Genomic DNA, 20,082 nt, shown 5'->3' with positions numbered 1-20,082 from the left:
TAATTCAGATGATCATTGTATCTAATACTGTGGGCAAGAATCCCTTAGAAGAAATGGAATAGCCATCATAGTCAACAGAAGAGTCCAAAATGCAGTACAAGGCAAACCATTCAGTACCACAGTAATCCAAGTCTCTGACCCAACCACTAATGCCAAAGAATCTGAAGTTGAATGTTTCTATGAAGACCTATAAGACCTTCTAGAACTAACTCCAAAACACCAGTCCTTTTCATCATAGCAGACTGGAATGCAAAATTAGAAGGTCAGGAGATATCTGGAGTAACAGGCAAGTTTGGCCTTGGAGTACAAAATGAAGCAGGACAAAGTTTAACAAAGTTTTACCAAGAGAACCCGCTGTTCATAGCAAACACCCTCTTCCGACAACAGGAGACTCTACACATGGACATCACCAGATGGTCAATATTGAAATCATATTGACTATATTCTTTGTAGCCAAAGATGGAGAAGCTCTATACAGTCAGCAAAAACAAGACTGGAAGCTGATTGTGGCTCAGATCATAAGCTCCTTATTGCCAAATTCAGACTTAAATTAAAGAATGTAGAGAAAACCACTAGGCCATTCAGGTATGACCTAAATCAAATCCCTTTTGATTATACAATGGAAGTGACAAGTAGATTCAAGGGATTAGATCTGATATTGTGCCTGAAGAGCTATGGACCAAGGTTTGTAACACTGTACAGGAGGCGGTGATCAAAACCATCCCCAAGAAATAGAAATGCAAAAAGGCAAAATGGTTGTCTGAGGAGGCTTTACAAATAGCTGAGAAAAAAAGAGAAGCAAAAGGCAAGGGAGAAAAAGAAAGATATACCCAATACCATCTTAATGCAGATTCCCAGAAAATAACAAGGAGAGAACAGAAACGCTTTTTAAGTGGCAAAATACACAGAAGAACTATACGAAAAAGATCTTCATGACCCAAATAAGCACTATGGTTTTATCACTCACCTAAACCAGACATCCTGAGGTGTGAAGTCGCAAGTAGGCCTTAGGAAACATCACTACAAACAAAGCTAGTGGAGGTGGTGGAATTCCAGCTGAGTTATTTCAAATCTTAAAAGATGATTCTGTGAAAGTGCTGCATTCAATATGCCAGCAAATTTGGAAAACTCAGCAGTGGCAACAAGACTGGAAAAAGTCAGTTTCATTCCAACCCCAAAGAAGAGCAATGCCAAAGAATGCTCAAATGCACAATTGCACTCATTTCACATGCTAGCAAATAATGCTCAAAATTCTTCAAGCTAGACTTCAACAGTATGTGAACCAAGTACTTCCAGATATAAAATCTGGGTTTAGAAAAGGCAGAGGAACCAGAGATCAAATTGCCAACATCTGTTGGATCACAGAAAAAGCATGAGAATCCCAGAAAAACATCTATTTTGGCTTCATTTACTACACTAAAGCCTTTGACTGTGTAGACATAAGGAACTGTGGAAAATTCTTCAAGAGATGGAAATACCAGACCACATTACCTGCTCCCTGAGAAATCTGTATGCAGGTCAAGAAGCAACAGTTAGAACCATACATGGAACAATGGGCTGGTTCAAAATTGGGAAAGGAGTATGTCAGGGCTGTGTATTGTCACCCTGCTTATTTAACTTATATGCAGACTACATCATATGCAATGCCAGGCTAGAAGAAACACAAGCTGAAATCAAGATTGTGGGGAGAAATATCAATAACCTCAGATATGCAAATAACACCACCCTTATGGCAAAAAGCAAAGAGGAACTAAAAAGCCTCTTGATGAAGGTGAAAGTGGAGAGTGAAAAAGCTGGCTTAAAACTCAACATTCAAAAAGCCAAGATCATGGCATCTGTCCCATCACCTCATGGCAAATAGATAGGGAAACAATGAGAATAGTGAATACTTTATTTTTTTTCACTCCAGAATCACTGCAGATGATGACTGCAGCCATGAAATTAAAAGACATTTTCTCCTTGGAAGAAAAGCTACAAACAAGCATTTTTAAAAGCAGAGGCATTGCTTTGCCAACAAAGGTTCATCTAGTCAAAGCTATGGTTTTCCCAGTAGTCATGTATGGATGTGAGAGCTGGAGAATAAAAAAAAGGCTGAGTGCCGAAGAATTGATGACTTTGCACTGTGGTGCCAGAGAAGACTCTTGAGAGTCCCTTGCACAGCAAGAAGATCAAACCAGTAAATCCTAAAGGAAATAAACCCTGAATATTTAGTGGAAGGACTGATGCTGAAGCTGAAGCCCCAATACTTTGGCCACCTGATGCCCAGAGCCCATTCACTGGAAAAGACCCTGATGCTGGGAAAGATTGAAGGCACGAGGAGAAGGGGACGACAGAGGATGAGATGGTTGGATGGTATCACTATCTCAATGGACATGAGTTTGAGCAAACTCCCAAAGATGGTAAATGACATGGAAGTCTGGTATGCTGCAGTCCATGTGGTCAAAAAGAGTCAGACACAACTGAGCTACTGAACAGCAGCAAGGGACAATGGAAAACAGGTGACTCCTGTTAAAGAAGGGAGTCCCTGGTCCAGGAAAGGGGAAAACAGCAGAAACCCTGTGGAGTCAGAGATTGGAACTGCATGTATCAGTGTACATCCTTGCTTTTCTTTGTAGACAGATGATAGCTAGTTAGTTGGATGATGCACTACAGATAGATAGGTGATATTGATAGAGAAATGACAGATAGATATAGATAGATAACATGTGTCTGTGTGGTAGGTGGAGAATCTGCAGCTGGAGTCCTGCTCAGGGACCTGAGCTCGTACAGCTGGACAGACCTGCCCAGCCCCAATTAGAATCCAGGAAATAATATCCTGAACATTTATGACTCAGTGGCTCCTCACACAGCAGAGGGGAAAGGAAACATTTAAACATAATAAGAATGAAAAAGGTAAAGATTCAGAGTCAGCAAACTCCCAGCCTTTTTCAAAAATTTATTTTTCAACTACAACTTGAACTCATGTCTCCTTTTGCTAACAAACAACACAGTTCATAACTTGTGCTTACTCTATAATGCTTGCCCTTTTTGGCTACTACTTGAACTCATATGAGCTCTTGTGAGTGAACATTTCTAGAGGGTTTGCTAAGGATCAGAAGTGTGATGGGCAAGGTCACATGTTCTCTTCCCCAAGTGACACCAGGACTCTGACCTGCAGGTTCAGGCCCCAAGCCCCTCAGGTCACAGATTAGGGTCTGGTCTGATCTGGGCTCCTATAGGAAGCGAAAGACATAATTATTAACCCTCATTCTACAGGTCAGGCAACTGAGCAGGTTTAAATAATCCACCCACGGCCTGCACATCAGTCACGTTCTGTGGATGCCTTCTAGGCAGCTGTGTACACAGTACAGAGGATAGGTGTCCCAGAGCTCAGAGAAGCCTCTGGGACCTGGTGGACCAGGTTCCCAACCACACTCTTCACTTGCCCTCTCTGCCTCTGGCAAATTCTCGGATTATTAACTAAGATTGTTACAAAAAGTCAAAATCCCAGAAATTTTACTATGTCACAACCACTAAGATGCTTATGTTTAAAAAAAAGGGGAAAACAAAAGTGTTGGTGACAGTGTAGAGGAAACGTGGAACCCTCATCTATTGCCAGTGGGGATGTAAAGGTGCAGCAACTCTGTGGAACAGTTTGGCAGCTCCTCAGGTATTTAAGCATAGAATTATGGATTGTGCTATTCGTTAGTTGTATGACTGTACAACTGCACTCCTGGCTAGATGCCTAAGAGAGCTGAACACAATTTCTCAAACAAATACATACACCTGCATGTTCATAACACCACTCTCCACAATAGCTAAAGGGCAGAAAAAGGTAAACCAGTGGATGAATGGATAAACTGATCGTGATGTATCCATACCATAGTTGCTTCTTCAGTTATCACAGATGTGAAATCCTAATACTTGATGCAAGAGAGATTAACTTTAAAGATGCATAAATGAAAGAATTCAGAGACAAGAGACCATGCATTACATGGTTCCATTCATATGAAGCATTTGGAAGAGGCAAATCCATGAAGTCAGAATGTACATGAGTGGTGGCCTGGGGCTGGGAGAAGACAGAGTGGGAGGAGCTGCTTATGGACCAGGAGTGCACTCTGGTGGAACGGGAGTGTGCTGGAACTAGAGGAGGTGGTGGCACGACCCTGTGAATGTGCTAAATGGCACCGAATGGTTGATTTATGCCAAGTCAGTGTCACCTTGGTAAACATTTTTAATCTCAGGACTGTACCCTAACATTCAAGACAGGTCACTAATACCAGAAAGCCCTGTGGCTTTTCCCAGACGTCCTGCACAGCCTTCAGCTTCCTGTTGAGATGTCCAGGGTGGAACCTTGGCCCTAGAATTACAGGATCTCTAACTTGGCCTGTGATCTGATTAGCAGTAATAAAAATTGGTTGATTTAGACTTTGTGCTTTGCAACCAAGAAATGACAAACACACTCAGCAACGGTAATGATGATAAGATGGACCATTCTCACAGCCTGAATACCCTCTCTGCTTCTCCTCTTAGGCAAATTCTGCTCTGTCCCTGGTACTACAAGCAGTGTCACCTCCTCTGGGAAGCCCACCCATCCCTACAGTGGCTCCAGATCCCACTTATCTCCACCTTTCCCATCCTCCTGATGCCTTTGGAGGTGTCTGCGTGCATGGTGCACCCCACCTAGGTAAGTGTCCTTTGTAGTAGCTATGCACCTGTTTAACCCCCTCTCACTGGTGAGGCTGGGACAGGTGACTTGGTTCGAACAAATAGAATATGGCCAAAGGGATGGGATGCCACTCCTGGGATTAGGTTATAAAAAGACTGCAACTTCCATCTTGGGCACCCCCCCTCAGTCCTCACTCTGGGGAAAGTGGCTGCCATGTTTTGAGCTGTCCTATGGAGAGACCCCAGTGGCCAAGATCTGAGGGGGCTTCTGGGCCACAGTCAGCAAGGAACTGAGTCCTTGAACTGAGGATCTGACCCCTGCCAGATCACCTGGAGGACCTGAAAGTGGGGCCTTCCCTGGTTGAGACTTTGGATGAGACACATCCCAGCCTGACAGCAGGACGGTAACCTCATGAGAGAGCTTGAGCCAGAGGTTCCCAGTGTAGCCACACTTGGCCTCCCAACCTAAGGAGCTGTGACATAGTAAATGCTCATTGTCTCAAGGGGTTATGTTTGGGGATAATCTGCTAGACAGCGTAGACAGGTAGTGTACCTGCTCTGGTCTCTGTTCTTGCAACAACCACAGGGACCATCTTTGCATGAATCCAACTGAGCTTGTCCAGTGAAGCCTGACTGTGCCTCTCAACCTAGCAATTCATCTGTATTACAGAAGTTTTAGAGAATTACTTCCCTGTGGGAGGAACATTTTCCCAAAGGGAAAGGGAAACCAGTGGATACCCTCTTCTCCCTTCCTTCCCTTGGATGGTCTGCTCTCTAGGTAGTAGTCATATGGCCTGTCAGAAAATGGTCTGTTGATCAAAAAGTTGATTGCCTTTGATACCAAGTGTTGGCCAGGTTGGTTAATGAATTGTATAGACTCTCCTTCCATGCTTTGTTCCTATTCTCCTCCACCATCCACCCCTGGATCAAAGTTCTCATAAGATAGTCTGTATCTCAGGCTCTCCTTTTATGGGAAAGCAAGTTAAAGCACATGTGTTCCTTGACAGTTACTATAAAACTCTGAATGTGATGTTTCCTTGTGGGAAGAACTTGACTTCCACGTAATTTTATTTTATGATTTTTTTTTCACTATTTAACTTTCTATTGTTCTCGGATTGATTTTGATCAGTTATGTTTTCCTAGGAACTAGCTTATTTCTTGTGATATTTGAACTAATGTTTTTCACAGCTCTTGAAAGTGAAAGAAAGTGAAAGTCGCTAAGTTGTGTCCAACTCTGCGACCCCATGGACTCTATAGTCCTTGGAATTATCCAGGCCAGAAAACTGGAGTGGGTAGCCATTCCCTTCTTCAGGGGATCTTCCCAACCCAGGATTGAACAGGGGTCTCCTGCATTTCAGGTGGATTCTTTACCAGCTTAGCTACCAGGGAAGCCCACAGTTCTTAGCAACAATTAAATTAATAGTTGTGAATAGATTACCATGGAGTGTGGCGTGTTCTTCAGGCACATGTCTCTTCCTTAACAATCTTAGTATACGAGAATTTTAAAGTTAGATGTTCCCTGCTGTGGAATGAAGGGGCACAAATATGCCCTGTGTTATTCCCGCTTACAGATCAACGTCATTTGCATTGATTTGAACATTGTTGTTGCTGCTCAGTCGCTCAGTCAGGTCTGACTCTTTGTGACTCCATATACTGCAGCACGCCAGGCTTCCCTATCCCTCCCTGCCTTCCAAAGTCTGCTCAAACTCATGTCCATTGAGTCAATGATGCCATCCAACCATGTCATCCTCTGCCGCCCCCTTCTCCTTTTGCCTTCAATATTTCCCAGCATCAGGATCTTTTCCAGTGAGTTGGCTCTTTTTATCAGGTGGCCAAAGTACTGGAGCTTCAGCTTCAGCATCAGACTTTCCAATGAATATTCAGGGTTGATTTCCTTTAGGATTAGCTGGTTTGATCTCCTTGCTGCCCAAGGAATTAGAACATGACACTGCCTAAACTTCAGTCCTCAACAATAACTAGCCTGTTACCACTGGGATAGACTCCAACCAGCTGGACCAGGCCCTGAGGTAAACAGAGCAGCATATGGTCCTATTTGGGTTAGTGAGAAAAGTCATCGTAACTGAGAATGTGTTTTGGGGAAGATGAAGGCATATAGATTCCACAATGATTTTGTTTCCAGAAGAATAAGAAAGGCTTTTAGTTTAATTGAGTCAATTAAGTTGTCAGTACTTATCAGATGACACCCCAGCATGCCATGTTGAGTGTATTTTGTGTGCCTCTCAGTCGAGGACATGGAGAGGTGGATCCTCATGACCTGCACCTGTCCTGTCCCTGCTGCAATGAGATGGAGTCCCTGGTTCTCAAGACCCATTGGGGAGCACCTGGGCAGGAGTAGTCATGGAGGTAGGAGCCAGAATTTTAACCAGTTTCCGTTGCAGCCTGGGGTCTCACTATTACACATCGTGACCCTCATCATGAGACAGCAAACCTTGAATATTGGCATTTTAGAGCAGCAGTAGACTTGCCAATCTTTCTCTACATTAGTTTCTTTACAACATATTTTGATTGAAAGTTTTGTGGAAACCACTTGCAGTCACTGGGCCTCAGTTTCTACATGTGTAAACTGGAGATTAAGTCTTGACCCTACTTAACAGACCCAAAAAAGGCAACAGAAGAAGGAAGTAATGTATCAGAATTCCTGGGACTTTTGACCCTACCTTTCCTGAGGATCATCTTCCAGCTTCCCATGACTATCCTTTGTTGGTACTAAGCTTGCATCCATTTCTCTCCTTTGCTACCTGTCTGTAGGGGTCCATTATCCCAGAGATTCCAAAGGTATGCCCCATACTGAGGTTGCTTGTGTGTCTCACTTCCTCCTCTGGGAGGCTTCCCCCAAGGGAGGGGACTATAAAGGTTTCTGGCCCACAGTCCAGCACAATATCTGCATCTGACATTCACACACTTGGCCTTGCATCAGTGAATGGATGAATAGATATATTCAGGTATTGTATTTCCAGTGGTAGCTACAGATTTTAACAGGGGCCTCCGGGAAAAAGTTGATAAGCTATGATGGTAGAAACATCATGCTGCATGAAAAGGTCCCATGGAAATCCAAAGGGCAGGTACCATAGTTTGGACTTACTGCAATTTACCAGTGAGACATCCACCCACTCAGGCCAGTGTTGGGCAGCCTGGGGACTTTAGGCCAGAAGGATGTAAAGTATTGGTGAGAGTTGAATATCACTTTCTCCAAAAGGACTGAAAATGAGAAAAGATGAAGGGAGAAAGAAGTGTACAAACACAGGTGAAATGTTCTTTGTTTCTATTGAATTTTAAGAACTTTTGAAGTTGTTTTTTTTTAAACTTTACAATATTGTATTAGTTTTGCCAAATATCGAAATGAATCCACCACAGGTATACCTGTGTTTCCCATCCTGAACCCTCCTCCTTCCTCCCTCCCCATACCCTCCCTCTGGGTCGTCCCAGTGCACCAGCTCCAAGCATCCAGTATCGTGCATCAAACCTGGACTGGCGACTCATTTCATACATGATATTATACATGTTTCAATGTCATTCTCCCAAATCTCCCCACCCTCTCCCTCTCCCACAGAGTCCATAAGACTGATCTATACATCAGTGTCTCTTTTGCTGTCTTGTACACAGGGTTATTGTTACTATCTTTCTAAATTCCATATATATGCGTTAGTATACTGTATTGGTGTTTTTCTTTCAGGCTTACTTCACTCTGTATAATAGGTTCCAGTTTCATCCACCTCATTAGAACTGATTCAAATGTATTCTTTTTAATGGCTGAGTAATACTCCATTGTGTATATGTACCACAGCTTTCTTATCCATTCATCTGCTGATGGACATCTAGGTTGCTTCCATGTCCTGGCTATTATAAACAGTGCTGCGATGAACATTGGGGTACACGTGTCTCTTTCCCTTCTGGTTTCCTCAGTGTGTATGCCCAGCAGTGGGATTGCTGCATCATAAGGCAGTTCTATTCCCAGTTTTTTAAGGAATCTCCACACTGTTCTCCATAGTGGCTGTACTAGTTTGCATTCCCACCAACAGTGTAAGAGAGTTCCCTTTTCTCCACACCCTCTCCAGCATTTATTGCTTGTACTTTTGGATCGCAGCCATTCTGACTGGTGTGAAATGGTACCTCCTAGTGGTTTTGATTTGCATTTCTCTGATAATGAGTGATGTTGAGCATCTTTTCATGTGTTTGTTAGCCATCTGTATGTCTTCTTTGGAGAAATGTCTATTTAGTTCTTTGGCCCGTTTTTTGATTAGGTCATTTATTTTTCTGGAGTTGAGGTGTAGGAGTTGCTTGTATATTTTTGAGATTAGTTGTTTGTCAGTTGCTTCATTTGCTATTATTTTCTCCCATTCTGAAGGCTGCCTTTTCACCTTGCTAATAGTTTCCTTTGTTGTGCAGGAGCTTTTGAGTTTAATTAGGTTCCATTTGTTTATTTTTGCTTTTATTTCCAATATTCTGGGAGGTGGGTCATAGAGGATCCTGCTGTGATGTATGTCGGAGAGTGTTTTGCCTATGTTCTCCTCTAGGAGTTGTATTTTATTTTATTTTTTTTAATTTATTTTTTTTCCTCTAGGAGTTTTATAGTTTCTGGTCTTACATTTAGATCTTTAATCCATTTTGAGTTTATTTTTGTGTATGGTGTTAGAAAGTGCTCTAGTTTCATTCTTTTACAAGTGGTTGACCAGTTTTCCCAGTACCACTTGTTAAAGAGATTGTCTTTAATCCATTGTATATTCTTGCCTCCTTTGTCAAAGATAAGGTGTCCATATGTGCATGGATTTATCTCTGGGCTTTCTATTTTGTTCCATTGATCTATATTTCTGTCTTTGTGCCAGTACCATACTGTCTTGATGACTGTGGCTTTGTAGTAGAGCCTGAAGTCAGGCAGGTTGATTCCTCCAGTTCCATTCTTCTTTCTCAAGATAGCTTTGGCTATTCGAGGTTTTTTGTATCTCCATACAAATTGTGAAATTGTTTGTTCTAGCTCTGTGAAGAATACCGTTGGTAGCTTGATAGGGATTGCATTGAATCTATAAATTGCTTTGGGTAGTATACTCATTTTCACTATATTGATTCTTCCAATCCATGAACATGCTATATTTCTCCATCTATTAGTGTCCTCTTTGATTTCTTTCACCAGTGTTTTATAGTTTTCTATATATAGGTCTTTAGTTTCTTTAGGTAGATATATTCCTAAGTATTTTATTCTTTCCGTTGCAATGGTGAATGGAATTGTTTCCTTAATTTCTCTTTCTGTTTTCTCATGATTAGTGTATAGGAATGCAAGGGATTTCTGTGTGTTGATTTTATATCCTGCAACTTTACTATATTCATTGATTAGTTCTAGTAATTTTCTGGTGGAGTCTTTAGGGTTTTCTATGTAGAGGATCCTGTCATCTGCAAACAGTGAGAGTTTTACTTCTTCTTTTCCAATTTGGATTCCTTTTATTTCTTTTTCTGCTCTGATTGCTGTGGCCAAAACTTCCAAAACTATGTTGAATAGTAATGGTGAAAGTGGGCATCCTTGTCTTGTTCCTGACTTTAGAGGAAATGCTTTCAATTTTTCACCATTGAGGATAATGTTTGCTGTGGGTTTGTCATATATAGCTTTTATTATGTTGAGGTATGTTCCTTCTATTCCTGCTTTCTGGAGAGTTTTTATCATAAATGGATGTTGAATTTTGTCAAAGGCTTTCTCTGCATCTATTGAGATAATCATATGGTTTTTATTTTTCAATTTGTTAATATGGTGCATTACATTGATTGATTTGCAGATATTGAAGAATCCTTGCATCCCTGGGATAAAGCCCACTTGGTCATGGTGTATGATCTTTTTAATGTGTTGTTGGATTCTGATTGCTAAAATTTTGTTAAGGATTTTTGCATCTATGTTCACCAGTGATATTGGCCTGTAGTTTTCTTTTTTTGTGGCATCTTTGTCAGGTTTTGGTATTAGGGTGATGGTGGCCTCGTAGAATGAGTTTGGAAGTTTACCTTCCTCTGCAATTTTCTGGAAGAGTTTGAGCAGGATAGGTGTTAGCTCTTCTCTAAATTTTTGGTAGAATTCAGCTGTGAAGCCATCTGGACCTGGGCTTTTGTTTGCTGGAAGATTTCTGATTACAGTTTCAATTTCCGTGCTTGTGATGGGTCTGTTAAGATTTTCTATTTCTTCCTGGTCCAGTTTTGGAAAGTTGTACTTCTCTAAGAATTTGTCCATTTCTTCCATGTTGTCCATTTTATTGGCATATAATTGCTGATAGTAGTCTCTTATGATCCTTTGTGTTTCTGTATTGTCTGTTGTGATCTCTCCATTTTCATTTCTAATTTTATTGATTTGATTTTTCTCCCTTTGTTTCTTGATGAGTCTGGCTAATGGTTTGTCAGTTTTATTTATCCTTTCAAAGAACCAGCTTTTGGCTTTGTTGATTTTTGCTATGGTTTCTTTTGTTTCTTTTGCATTTATTTCTGCCCTAATTTTTTAAGATTTCTTTTCCTTCTACTAACCCTGGGGTTCTTCATTTCTTCCTTTTCTAGTTGCTTTAGGTGTAGGGTTAGGTTATTTATTTGACTTTTTTCTTGTTTCTTGAGGTATGCCTGTATTGCTATGAACTTTCCCCTTAGGACTGCTTTTAAAGTGTCCCATAGGTTTTGGGTTGTTGTGTTTTCATTTTCATTCTTTTCTATGCAAATTTTGATTTCTTTTTTTATTTCTTCTGTGATTTGTTGGTTATTCAGCAGCGTGTTGTTCAGCGTCCATATGTTGGAATTTTTAATAGTTTTTCTCCTGTAATTGAGATCTAATCTTACTGCATTGTGGTCAGAAAAGATGCTTGGAATGATTTCTATCTTATTGAGTTTACCAAGGCTAGATTTATGGCCCAGGATGTGATCTATCCTGGAGAAGGTTCCGTGTGCGCTTGAGAAAAAGGTGAAATTCATTGTTTTGGGATGAAATGTCCTATAGATATCAATTAGGTCTAGCTGGTCTATTGTATCGTTTAAAGTTTGTGTTTCCTTGTTAATTTTCTGTTTAGTTGATCTATCCATAGGTGTGAGTGGGGTATTAAAGTCTCCCACCATTATTGTGTTATTGTTAATTTCTCCTTTCATACTTGTTAGCATTTGTCTTACATATTGCGGCGCTCCCGTGTTGGGTGCATATATATTTATAATTGTTATATCTTCTTCTTGGATTGATCCTTTGATCATTATGTAGTGACCATCTTTGTCTCTTTTCACAGCCTTTGTTTTAAAGTCTATTTTATCTGATATGAGTATTGCTACTCCTGCTTTCTTTTGGTCCCTATTTACATGGAAAATCTTTTTCCAGCCCTTCACTTTCAGTCTGTATGTGTCCCCCGTTTTGAGGTGGGTCTCTTGTAGACAACATATGTAGGGGTCTTGTTTTTGTATCCATTCAGCCAGTCTTTGTCTTTTGGTTGGGGCATTCAACCCATTTGTGTTTAAGGTAATTACTGATAAGTACGATCCCATTGCCATTTACTTTATCGTTTTGGGTTTGATTTTATACACCATTTTTGTGTTTCCTGTCTAGAGAATATCCTTTAGTATTTGTTGGAAAGCTGGTTTGGTGGTGCTGAATTCTCTCAGCTTTTGCTTGTCTGAAAAGCTTTTGATTTCTCCTTCATATTTGAATGAGATCCTTGCTGGGTAGAATAATCTGGGCTGTAGGTTATTTTCTTTCATCACTTTAAGTATGTCTTGCCATTCCCTCCTGGCTTGAAGAGTTTCTATTGAAAGATCAGCTGTTATCCTTATGGGAATTCCCTTGTGTGTTATTTGTTGTTTTTCCCTTGCTGTCTAATTCAGAGCTTCTCAGGCCAAAGGGATACAGGATTTGATCAGAGTGAAGACAATGGACCAGTGTATATTTCAGATCCCCAGTCCAATTGTTTCTCCCATTAGAATGGGTGGGGTCACAGATGCCACTGACATCTACTCTGGCCCTCCTCCTTACTAACTCTTTGCTTCCCATTAATAATTTTCAATCTAATCAATGAAAGGTAAGCAACTGCTCTGACCACCCCCTTTGCCCTGTAGAAAACCATCATGTCATCTTTATGGACTCCTATGTGTCTCTATGCCACATCCCTAGTGGATAAGGAGGTTGGAGGTCCACTTGGTCATTGGCTGCTTTCTCCACTTCACTCTCCTCATACCCATTGATCTTGGACTTGTGGCCTTTCCAGGGAGAGGGGGTCATTCTTTGGTCAGGAATCTGTGTAACTGCTGTACACTGAAGACCCTGAATTGATGCCATCGGTGCAGCCATCACCATATGGTCCATGTCCTGCCTCTCCTCCTGGGGCCCTCTTGTCAACAGCCTCCTGATGGATCCACTTGAACGTGCAGGGATGCTGGCCAAGGCCAGCCAGCTCCTCTTGTTGGGTTACTGATCCTGGGAGATGATGTGGTCACCAAACAGCCACAGAAAACAGATACACAGAGACCCAGGGTTCTTACTGCTGCTGCTGCTGCTGCTAAGTCGCTTCAGTAGTGTCCGACTCTGTGCGACCCCATAAACGGCAGCCCACCAGGCTCCCCTGTCCCTGGGATTCTCCAGGCAAGAACACTGGAGTGGGTTGCCATTTCCTTCTCCAGTGCATGAAAGTGAAAAGTCAAAGTGAAGTCGCTCAGTCATGTCCGACTCTTAGCAACCCTATGGACTGCAGCCTACACCAACTCAAGTCCACCAATTTTCTGACTCTCACTCTGCAGGAAACACTCTGCTACCAACCAGGAACACATGGTGACATTTACTCAGGCTATAACCAAGGTTTCAGTACGTTAAGGGGAATAGATGTGGAAATCAACAGTGGTTCTGGAGAATATTAGAACCATAATAGAATTGTGTGCAGGGGATACAGTTGCCCAGAAGAGGAAGTGGTTATTCCTGTTTAAGGAGGTTAGTTAGCAGAGTCTCAAAACCACGTTCTTTCTGAGCTGGAATTTGAAGGATGAGTCGATGCCTTATAGGGAAACAAGGATATCAAGTTTGAGGAAGGTGTTTGGGTAAAGATTTGTAGACATAGCTTGTTTGAATGATTTCAAGTATTAAAGTTCAGGCAGTTACAGAGATAAGGAGAGTTTAGAGGATATTTATCGCCAGTGGTTTTATTTGAGTTTTCCTAACCTTTGAACTTACTGATAGCACAGATTGAGTTGTTATTGAATTCCCAGAGAATATGAACACAAGGGAGGTCAAAGTGTAATGTCCATAATGCTTTCTCAACTATCAAGGCAGAAAGGGGCCTGCAGGTGGAGCCCAGGTATTCCTTCACTGGCTGAAGCTCCAGCTCCACCCACTTCCCAGCACATAAACATTTCATTGCTGCATTGAATCATCACAGAGTGTGAAAGGAAGCAAGTGAAGAGTAGCACACAGAGCTGACAAGAAACTCAGAGGAGGGAATCACAGCAGAAAGGGGCCATGGAGCTGATCCCAAGCTTTTCCATGGAAATCTGGGTTCTCCTAGCTACCAGCCTGGTGCTCCTCTATATGTGAGTAACTGTAAAGTCTGATCTCCTCTGCAACCTTGGACTTGCATGGTAATGAGGTCCCACTTTCCCTTTAGTGTTTTGAGGATTAGTTTATGGAGCAAAAGTAGCTTAAGTATGGGTGCTACAGACACCAATGGGGTTATTATGGATCTTAACTCAGTCTGTGAAGGAGCAGGCAACCAACCCTCGGCCCCAGCCCTGGCAGTTACCGTTACAGTCTTTTCTATGACTACAAAGACTCAGCCACAATGGAGCAACTAAGCATTCATGCAGAGAGTTTAGTGATTTTATTTGTTCCCAGGGATGATAGACTACTAATTTTCATAGACCCAGACTAATCAACCAGAATCCACCAGGGGAAGATTTAAAGAAACTAGTCCCTGTGCATTGGGGTACTCTCCCCTTCTCTAGTTCTGGGGACCCTGGAGACATAAAGTAACTTGGGATTTGTCTATTTTCACCTTCTTGGTTCAGTATCTGCTGTAAAGAGTGTTGAAGGAATGGCCCCTGTGTCACTCAAGGAGTTCCTGCTCCCTTCCTTCCCTCCCCAGATGTCATTTACACAAGGCACGTGGTCACCCAGAGCTGGAGATTGATCACCCTTCAGATCAGCTCTTCCCCTTTTTATATGCCCTTCCTGTGGCACTCCCTGCCAAGACTCAATTCCCTCAACCTGTACTATGCAGAACTACCTACCCCCAAGTGAGAAATCTTTAGTGGAGAGGAGACTTGGCAGAAACCTTGAAATTATATTCATTTCTTTCAGCTATTCCTCCCCTCTCTGAGAGCTTTAACATCAGCATAAATTTGAGAGTTTATGTAACACATTGAAAGTGCAGAAGGAAAATTGATTTGCTCTTGTTGTGATGGCAAAGGAAGGAACTGGGGTAGGAATAGCTCGTCATCCCCATTTGGAGAGTAAGTGTCTGCACCTCCACCACCTGCCCTGGAGGACAGATCCAAACATCCAGGTGTGCTTGGCCAAGGCGCATCTGCTGCACCTTCAAGCACAGTTTCCTTCAGGCAATTTTGGGTTTACTTTATCACATTTATTACCACATTATCATATCGGATCTGGTGGATTTGAACAGAATATTTGGAACTGGTAAGCCCTTAAATGGTAAACTTCATAGAAGAAATTAAACATTCTGGAATATTTTCTGTTTATTTATTCTGTGTTGCACAATACCTCTTTTCTTCACTGCAGGAAAGTACCTGAAGTTTGGAAGGCCCACTTTTAGCTAAAAGTGCTTGGAGGGGAATGTTGAACCATTTATACACAGCACGATTTTCAGTCATACCTTTCTAATTTGCCTCTACAGAGTTAGCCTGGGAGGCCTAGCAAACTTGAACATTAAAACCATTTCAGCAACTTTTCCCCTCAACCCCTCTTGTCCTCCACTCTGCCAGTTCTCAGAAACACCAGATTGAGAAGACCTGCAAGATTTCACACCCCATGTTGTGAGATTCCTCACAGGACACGTGAAGATGAGTTTCAGCTATACCAGCCATAGAAAGCGCCAGGCTTTATGGCTTTTTGAGAGTTGATGCACAGAGAAGGTAAACAAACCAATCTGTGATTGAGCATCTCAAAACAAAAGCCCCCCAGAAAAGAGTGTGCCTTGCACTGAAGTTTATAGGTGAGTGTCACAGGTTGGAGGGCCAGATACCATTTGAGTAAGAATGGTCTGGAAATGGATCCTTTATTCATTGTTTCACTTGTACAGTTCTATTCAGTGACAGTGAAGTCAGTCAGCCTTGTCTGTAGGGCATGTCCACCAAATTGCCTGACAATAGAGACTTGAGCACAGCTGAAAGTTGCTTATATTTCCATGATGCCAATGGAAGTCTTGACAAGTTTGTCCTTTTTTAAAAAATAAGACAGTAGGATTTGTTGATGGGTATGAATAAGGAGGGGACAGCACAAAGACTCTGATGAGTGCAGGGCCTGTCGTTTATCCAGAGGGCCAGGATTAGGGATGTGTTTGACCTCACAGCCATCTTGGATGAACTGCTTTTCTGCTACCATATTTTCATATTCATCTGTAGTTAACTTAGGGAAAAAACCCACTTCTTGGAGATCTGGATCTTCTGGTGACCAGTGAACTTTAATTTGGCCCTGCGGAGGGCCTCAATCACATGCTCCTTGCCCTGCAGCTTGGTGTGTATGGGCACTATGACTCGGCCAATGTGAACCCTTGCCACCGTGCCCTGGGGCTTTCCAAGACACGATGCATACCTGTCTGGAGCTTAGACTGGGGCCAGCATGTCAGTCATGAAATGTCCACTGGAAAAGTCTGGCTCCAAGGTCCCTTAGGGCAACCAGGCTGGTACACCCCCAAGGAAGCCGCTGTTTACAGCCATTGCACAGGCACAGTTTGTATTTTACAGAAATAAGAACACTGTTATTCTCTAAGACTTGATTGTGAAGATAGATTTAAGAAGAATTAAATCCTAAAATGTGGTCAGGACATAGGGGGAAAGAAAAGCATAAAAATCTCCATGCAAATTTTAAGAACGATGCCACAATGGGCTCACAGTAAGTGTGATGTTGTGGATGAATTTAAGCAAAATCTCATTATTGAAATGCATAAATTTCCACTTCCTACCTAGAATGAAACTCTGCAAATCATCTAAAAGTCAAGTTACTAAATTTATCAAGTATCCACTCTAGGATTAGAACCATGAAGACTTCAGCTGCTTTTAGCTAATCACCATTACCGTTTACAGGTTGTAAGAAGTGGTGGGCGAGGATAAGAGGAGTGAAAGTAATATCACTTTTGGAGTTGCTGATATTATTATCACCTACATGCTACCTCCCTATTTTGACGATTCCAGTTCTCAGTCAGTGACTGACCAGCTCCAGGACTTATTCCACAATTCCTGTGATCTGGTTTTCTTTTTCCCTTTATAGATATGGGACTTATTCATATGGACTTTTTAAGAAGCTGGGGATTCCTGGGCCAAGACCTGTGCCCTATTTTGGAAGTATTATGGCTTACCACAAGGTACGTGTTATTTAAACTCCCTCTTTTGACTCTCGTGGCTGCAAACTCAGCTGAGTTCCATAGTAACACTGTCCCTCCTCAGAAGGAAGTTCTGAGGCTTTATACTTTCCGGAAGTGATATCATGTGCCCCACCTAGCACATGGCCAAGTGTACCACACACCTCTCTTTTTAGCTGTCAGGATCCTCATATTTTGTCTCAGTCAGATAGACAGGTTCTTCGGCTGATTCAGCAGAAGACCCGATGTTCCATCTTGTGCAGACTTTGAAGAGTTTGCATCCTGCCAGGTGAGGTTTCCCATTACGACGCAGGCTTCACTGTATCAGGAGGAGGGCTTGAACAAGGTGCCCAGGTGACTCATTAGGCTGCATGCACTAGAGTCAGAACTTTCCTAATGGTCGCAGAAGCTCTGGGTTGCATTTTTTTCTTCCTCCTCGATTCTTTGGTAACTTCAGTTTTTCAGGCAACCTGTGTATTCAGTGGGGCTTCTCTGGTGGCTCTGATGGTGAAAAAAAAAAAAAAAAATTCATTAGCAGGTAATTTGCACATACTTGAATTATCTGGTAATTCCTGCAGTTATCTCCCTGGCTCTCCTCTACTTTTGCTAGCCCTGATGTCTTCTGCAGTTAGAGGAATGTAACAAGAGCCTTTTGCTTTACCTCTGTGTATCCAAAGGAAGCACTTTTGGGGTATATCTGAGCCATGAGTAGGTTTAACAGAGACAAGATGGTGGTTTTCTAGTTACTTCAGATATTTAACCACGAAATATATTATGGAGTTTTTTTTTTTTTTAAAAAAGAAAGACAGAATCACATATATAAAATCACTAGAAAGTATATGACTTGACAAAATTATTGAAATTTAGTTTAACTCAATGGAATATACTAGGTAGTACATGGATTGTGAATTCTAACTGAGCCTTGATATTAACTGAAGGTCGTGAGCTATGTACAGATGTCCAGGGGCAGAGCTCTGTTGCAGGCTATTCTCTGCCTCAGATTTACTTTCCTGCAGACAAGAGGCTTGTTTCTCAGATACTGATTCTCCACACAGAGGCCTTCATTGTCTCATTACTGCCTAAGAACTCTTGAACTTTTCTCCTTCTAAAAAAGCAATAATTTATATTCTATCTTTCCCAATGACTCCTTAGTAGATGTACTCCATACCCAATGTTTCTGAAATCTTCATTTCCATAGTTAAACCATCAAACATCACAGCAGAAACTTAATGACAGAAAGGTGGCTTTTTTTTTTAGCTGCAGAAGGGAAAATTCAGGGCAGGTTGTTTCGTTGGTGTTGTCATTTTTGTAACTGTGACCTCTCCCCATCTTTTCTGTGTTAGCTGGAAACTAGAAGGCAAGTCCACTTGTCATTTGTTCATTTGCTCACTTATTTTCTCACTCAACACACATGCCTTAGAGTTATTTAAATGTGCTGGATGAAAAAGTTTACTGGTGTCTTTAACGTGTTATTCTGCCAAAACTCTAGAGAGGGCTCATGAGATAAATGAAAAGTATGCTTAACTAGGAGATGCAAGTGTGTACAGGCCACTCTAACTTTCCCTCAGCTTCAGTTTTCTCACTAAAGACAAGGAGGTACTTAGTATTCACAGGCAAGTTAAGCAATTAGTATCTATAGTAGTTAGAGAAGATGCAAGAGTTATTTTGATTTCTGTTTCCAATATCCACTCTATTTCCTCTGAGACATCTCTGAATAAGAACTTCCCTCCAACTACCCATGAAAACAGTAAGCCTTATTAAATGTTTCAAACATTTTTATCCCCTAAGAGGTAGGTTTCAGTACATTTAGATTAATAATCAAATTTTGTTTCTTTTTGCAGGGTATTCCAGAGTTTGACAATCAGTGTTTTAAAAAGTATGGGAAAATGTGGGGGTGAGTTTTCTGGAAGCTTCCATTGAATAAACTTGTTATAATGAGGCACCTCCTGTGGTGTGGGGGAGAGGCTCAGTCCCGAGCCTCTTGGGATAAATTCATTTATTTTAAAGCTTTTGGAGGTTTGTTCTACCAGGGATCCCAGATGTCACCAGGTCCATAGGCTGAATCAGGTCTGGAGAATCACAGGTCATCACTTTTCTCCAGACTTTGAGGCCCAGAGACTCCTAGCAGCACTTTCTGTCCAGTATCTCACTCTTCTCCCCTTTTATATTTTCCTTTCTAATGTGACCTTTAATTGCATAATATGCATTATTCCAAAACATTCTAATATATGTCCATAGATGCATTTTATAACCCTTTTCTTTAGGATTCACTTTAAATTGAAATTCACTTTAAATTGAAAGACAGAATCTTTTTTTTTAATTTTGGATTTAATATGTTCTCTTGGGAAAAGAGCTGGAGGTTACAGGTAATAAGAACGGGAAGCCATTTCTGCTCGTCTTTTTCCTTTCTGTACAAGTATGGAGGGTATTTTTGTTTTGTTTTTAATTTTCAGCCAAGACGTTCCAATAGAATTGCAGTTATTGTTTTATCTAGTATTTTTCTCTGACTTTGAAGAGATGTGGGGTATATCTAAGCCAGAGTGTGTCACATGGGCTGACATACTTTAGGATCTGTTGGAGGTTTGGTGAGAGCAGCAAGAGAGGTGTCATTGGTGCTTCTCTGCCAAAAGCAAGTTGAAGAAGGCCCTCCCTCTCTGGACTTCTTCATCTTCTCTGATCAGGTCCTCAGAAACCATAGGGCCCTACTGAGTTGCCATGACGCCAAAGGGTAATGTGATTGAATGAGAAGAATACATAGCACTGGATCACCACGGTTGCCCCTTCAACATTTACTGCCTGTGAGCTCCGGGTGGAGTCACTTTTTCATGGTAGATCCCAGTTCTCTCTCTAGAAAAATTGTTCTCATGCTTGGATTTAAATGAGGACCACCTGGGAGAGC

The 20,082-nt window shown here is 41.6% G+C and overlaps 1 protein-coding gene and 1 pseudogene across 1 annotated transcript in view; one reads left to right on the top strand and one right to left on the bottom strand.

Annotated features, from left to right (window-relative positions):
* The first annotated feature begins 14,041 nt into the window (after positions 1-14,041).
* LOC102284966 (cytochrome P450 3A28) overlaps positions 14,042-20,082 on the top strand; it is a 38,617-nt gene continuing 32,576 nt past the window's right edge. The window contains exons 1-3 of the mRNA XM_005893136.3: positions 14,042-14,178; positions 17,093-17,186; positions 19,025-19,077. Of these exons, the coding sequence (XP_005893198.1) occupies positions 14,108-14,178; positions 17,093-17,186; positions 19,025-19,077 (218 nt within the window). The 5' untranslated portion in view covers positions 14,042-14,107. The remainder of the gene's footprint in view (positions 14,179-17,092; positions 17,187-19,024; positions 19,078-20,082) is intronic.
* LOC138985671 (small nucleolar RNA SNORA70) lies at positions 16,474-16,569 on the bottom strand (annotated as a pseudogene).

This window comes from Bos mutus, chromosome 25 (assembly GCF_027580195.1).
Source record: "Bos mutus isolate GX-2022 chromosome 25, NWIPB_WYAK_1.1, whole genome shotgun sequence".
NCBI lineage: Eukaryota > Metazoa > Chordata > Mammalia > Artiodactyla > Bovidae > Bos > Bos mutus.
Note: the sequence above shows the minus strand (reverse complement) of the source record. Positions and strands in the feature narration are given on the sequence as shown.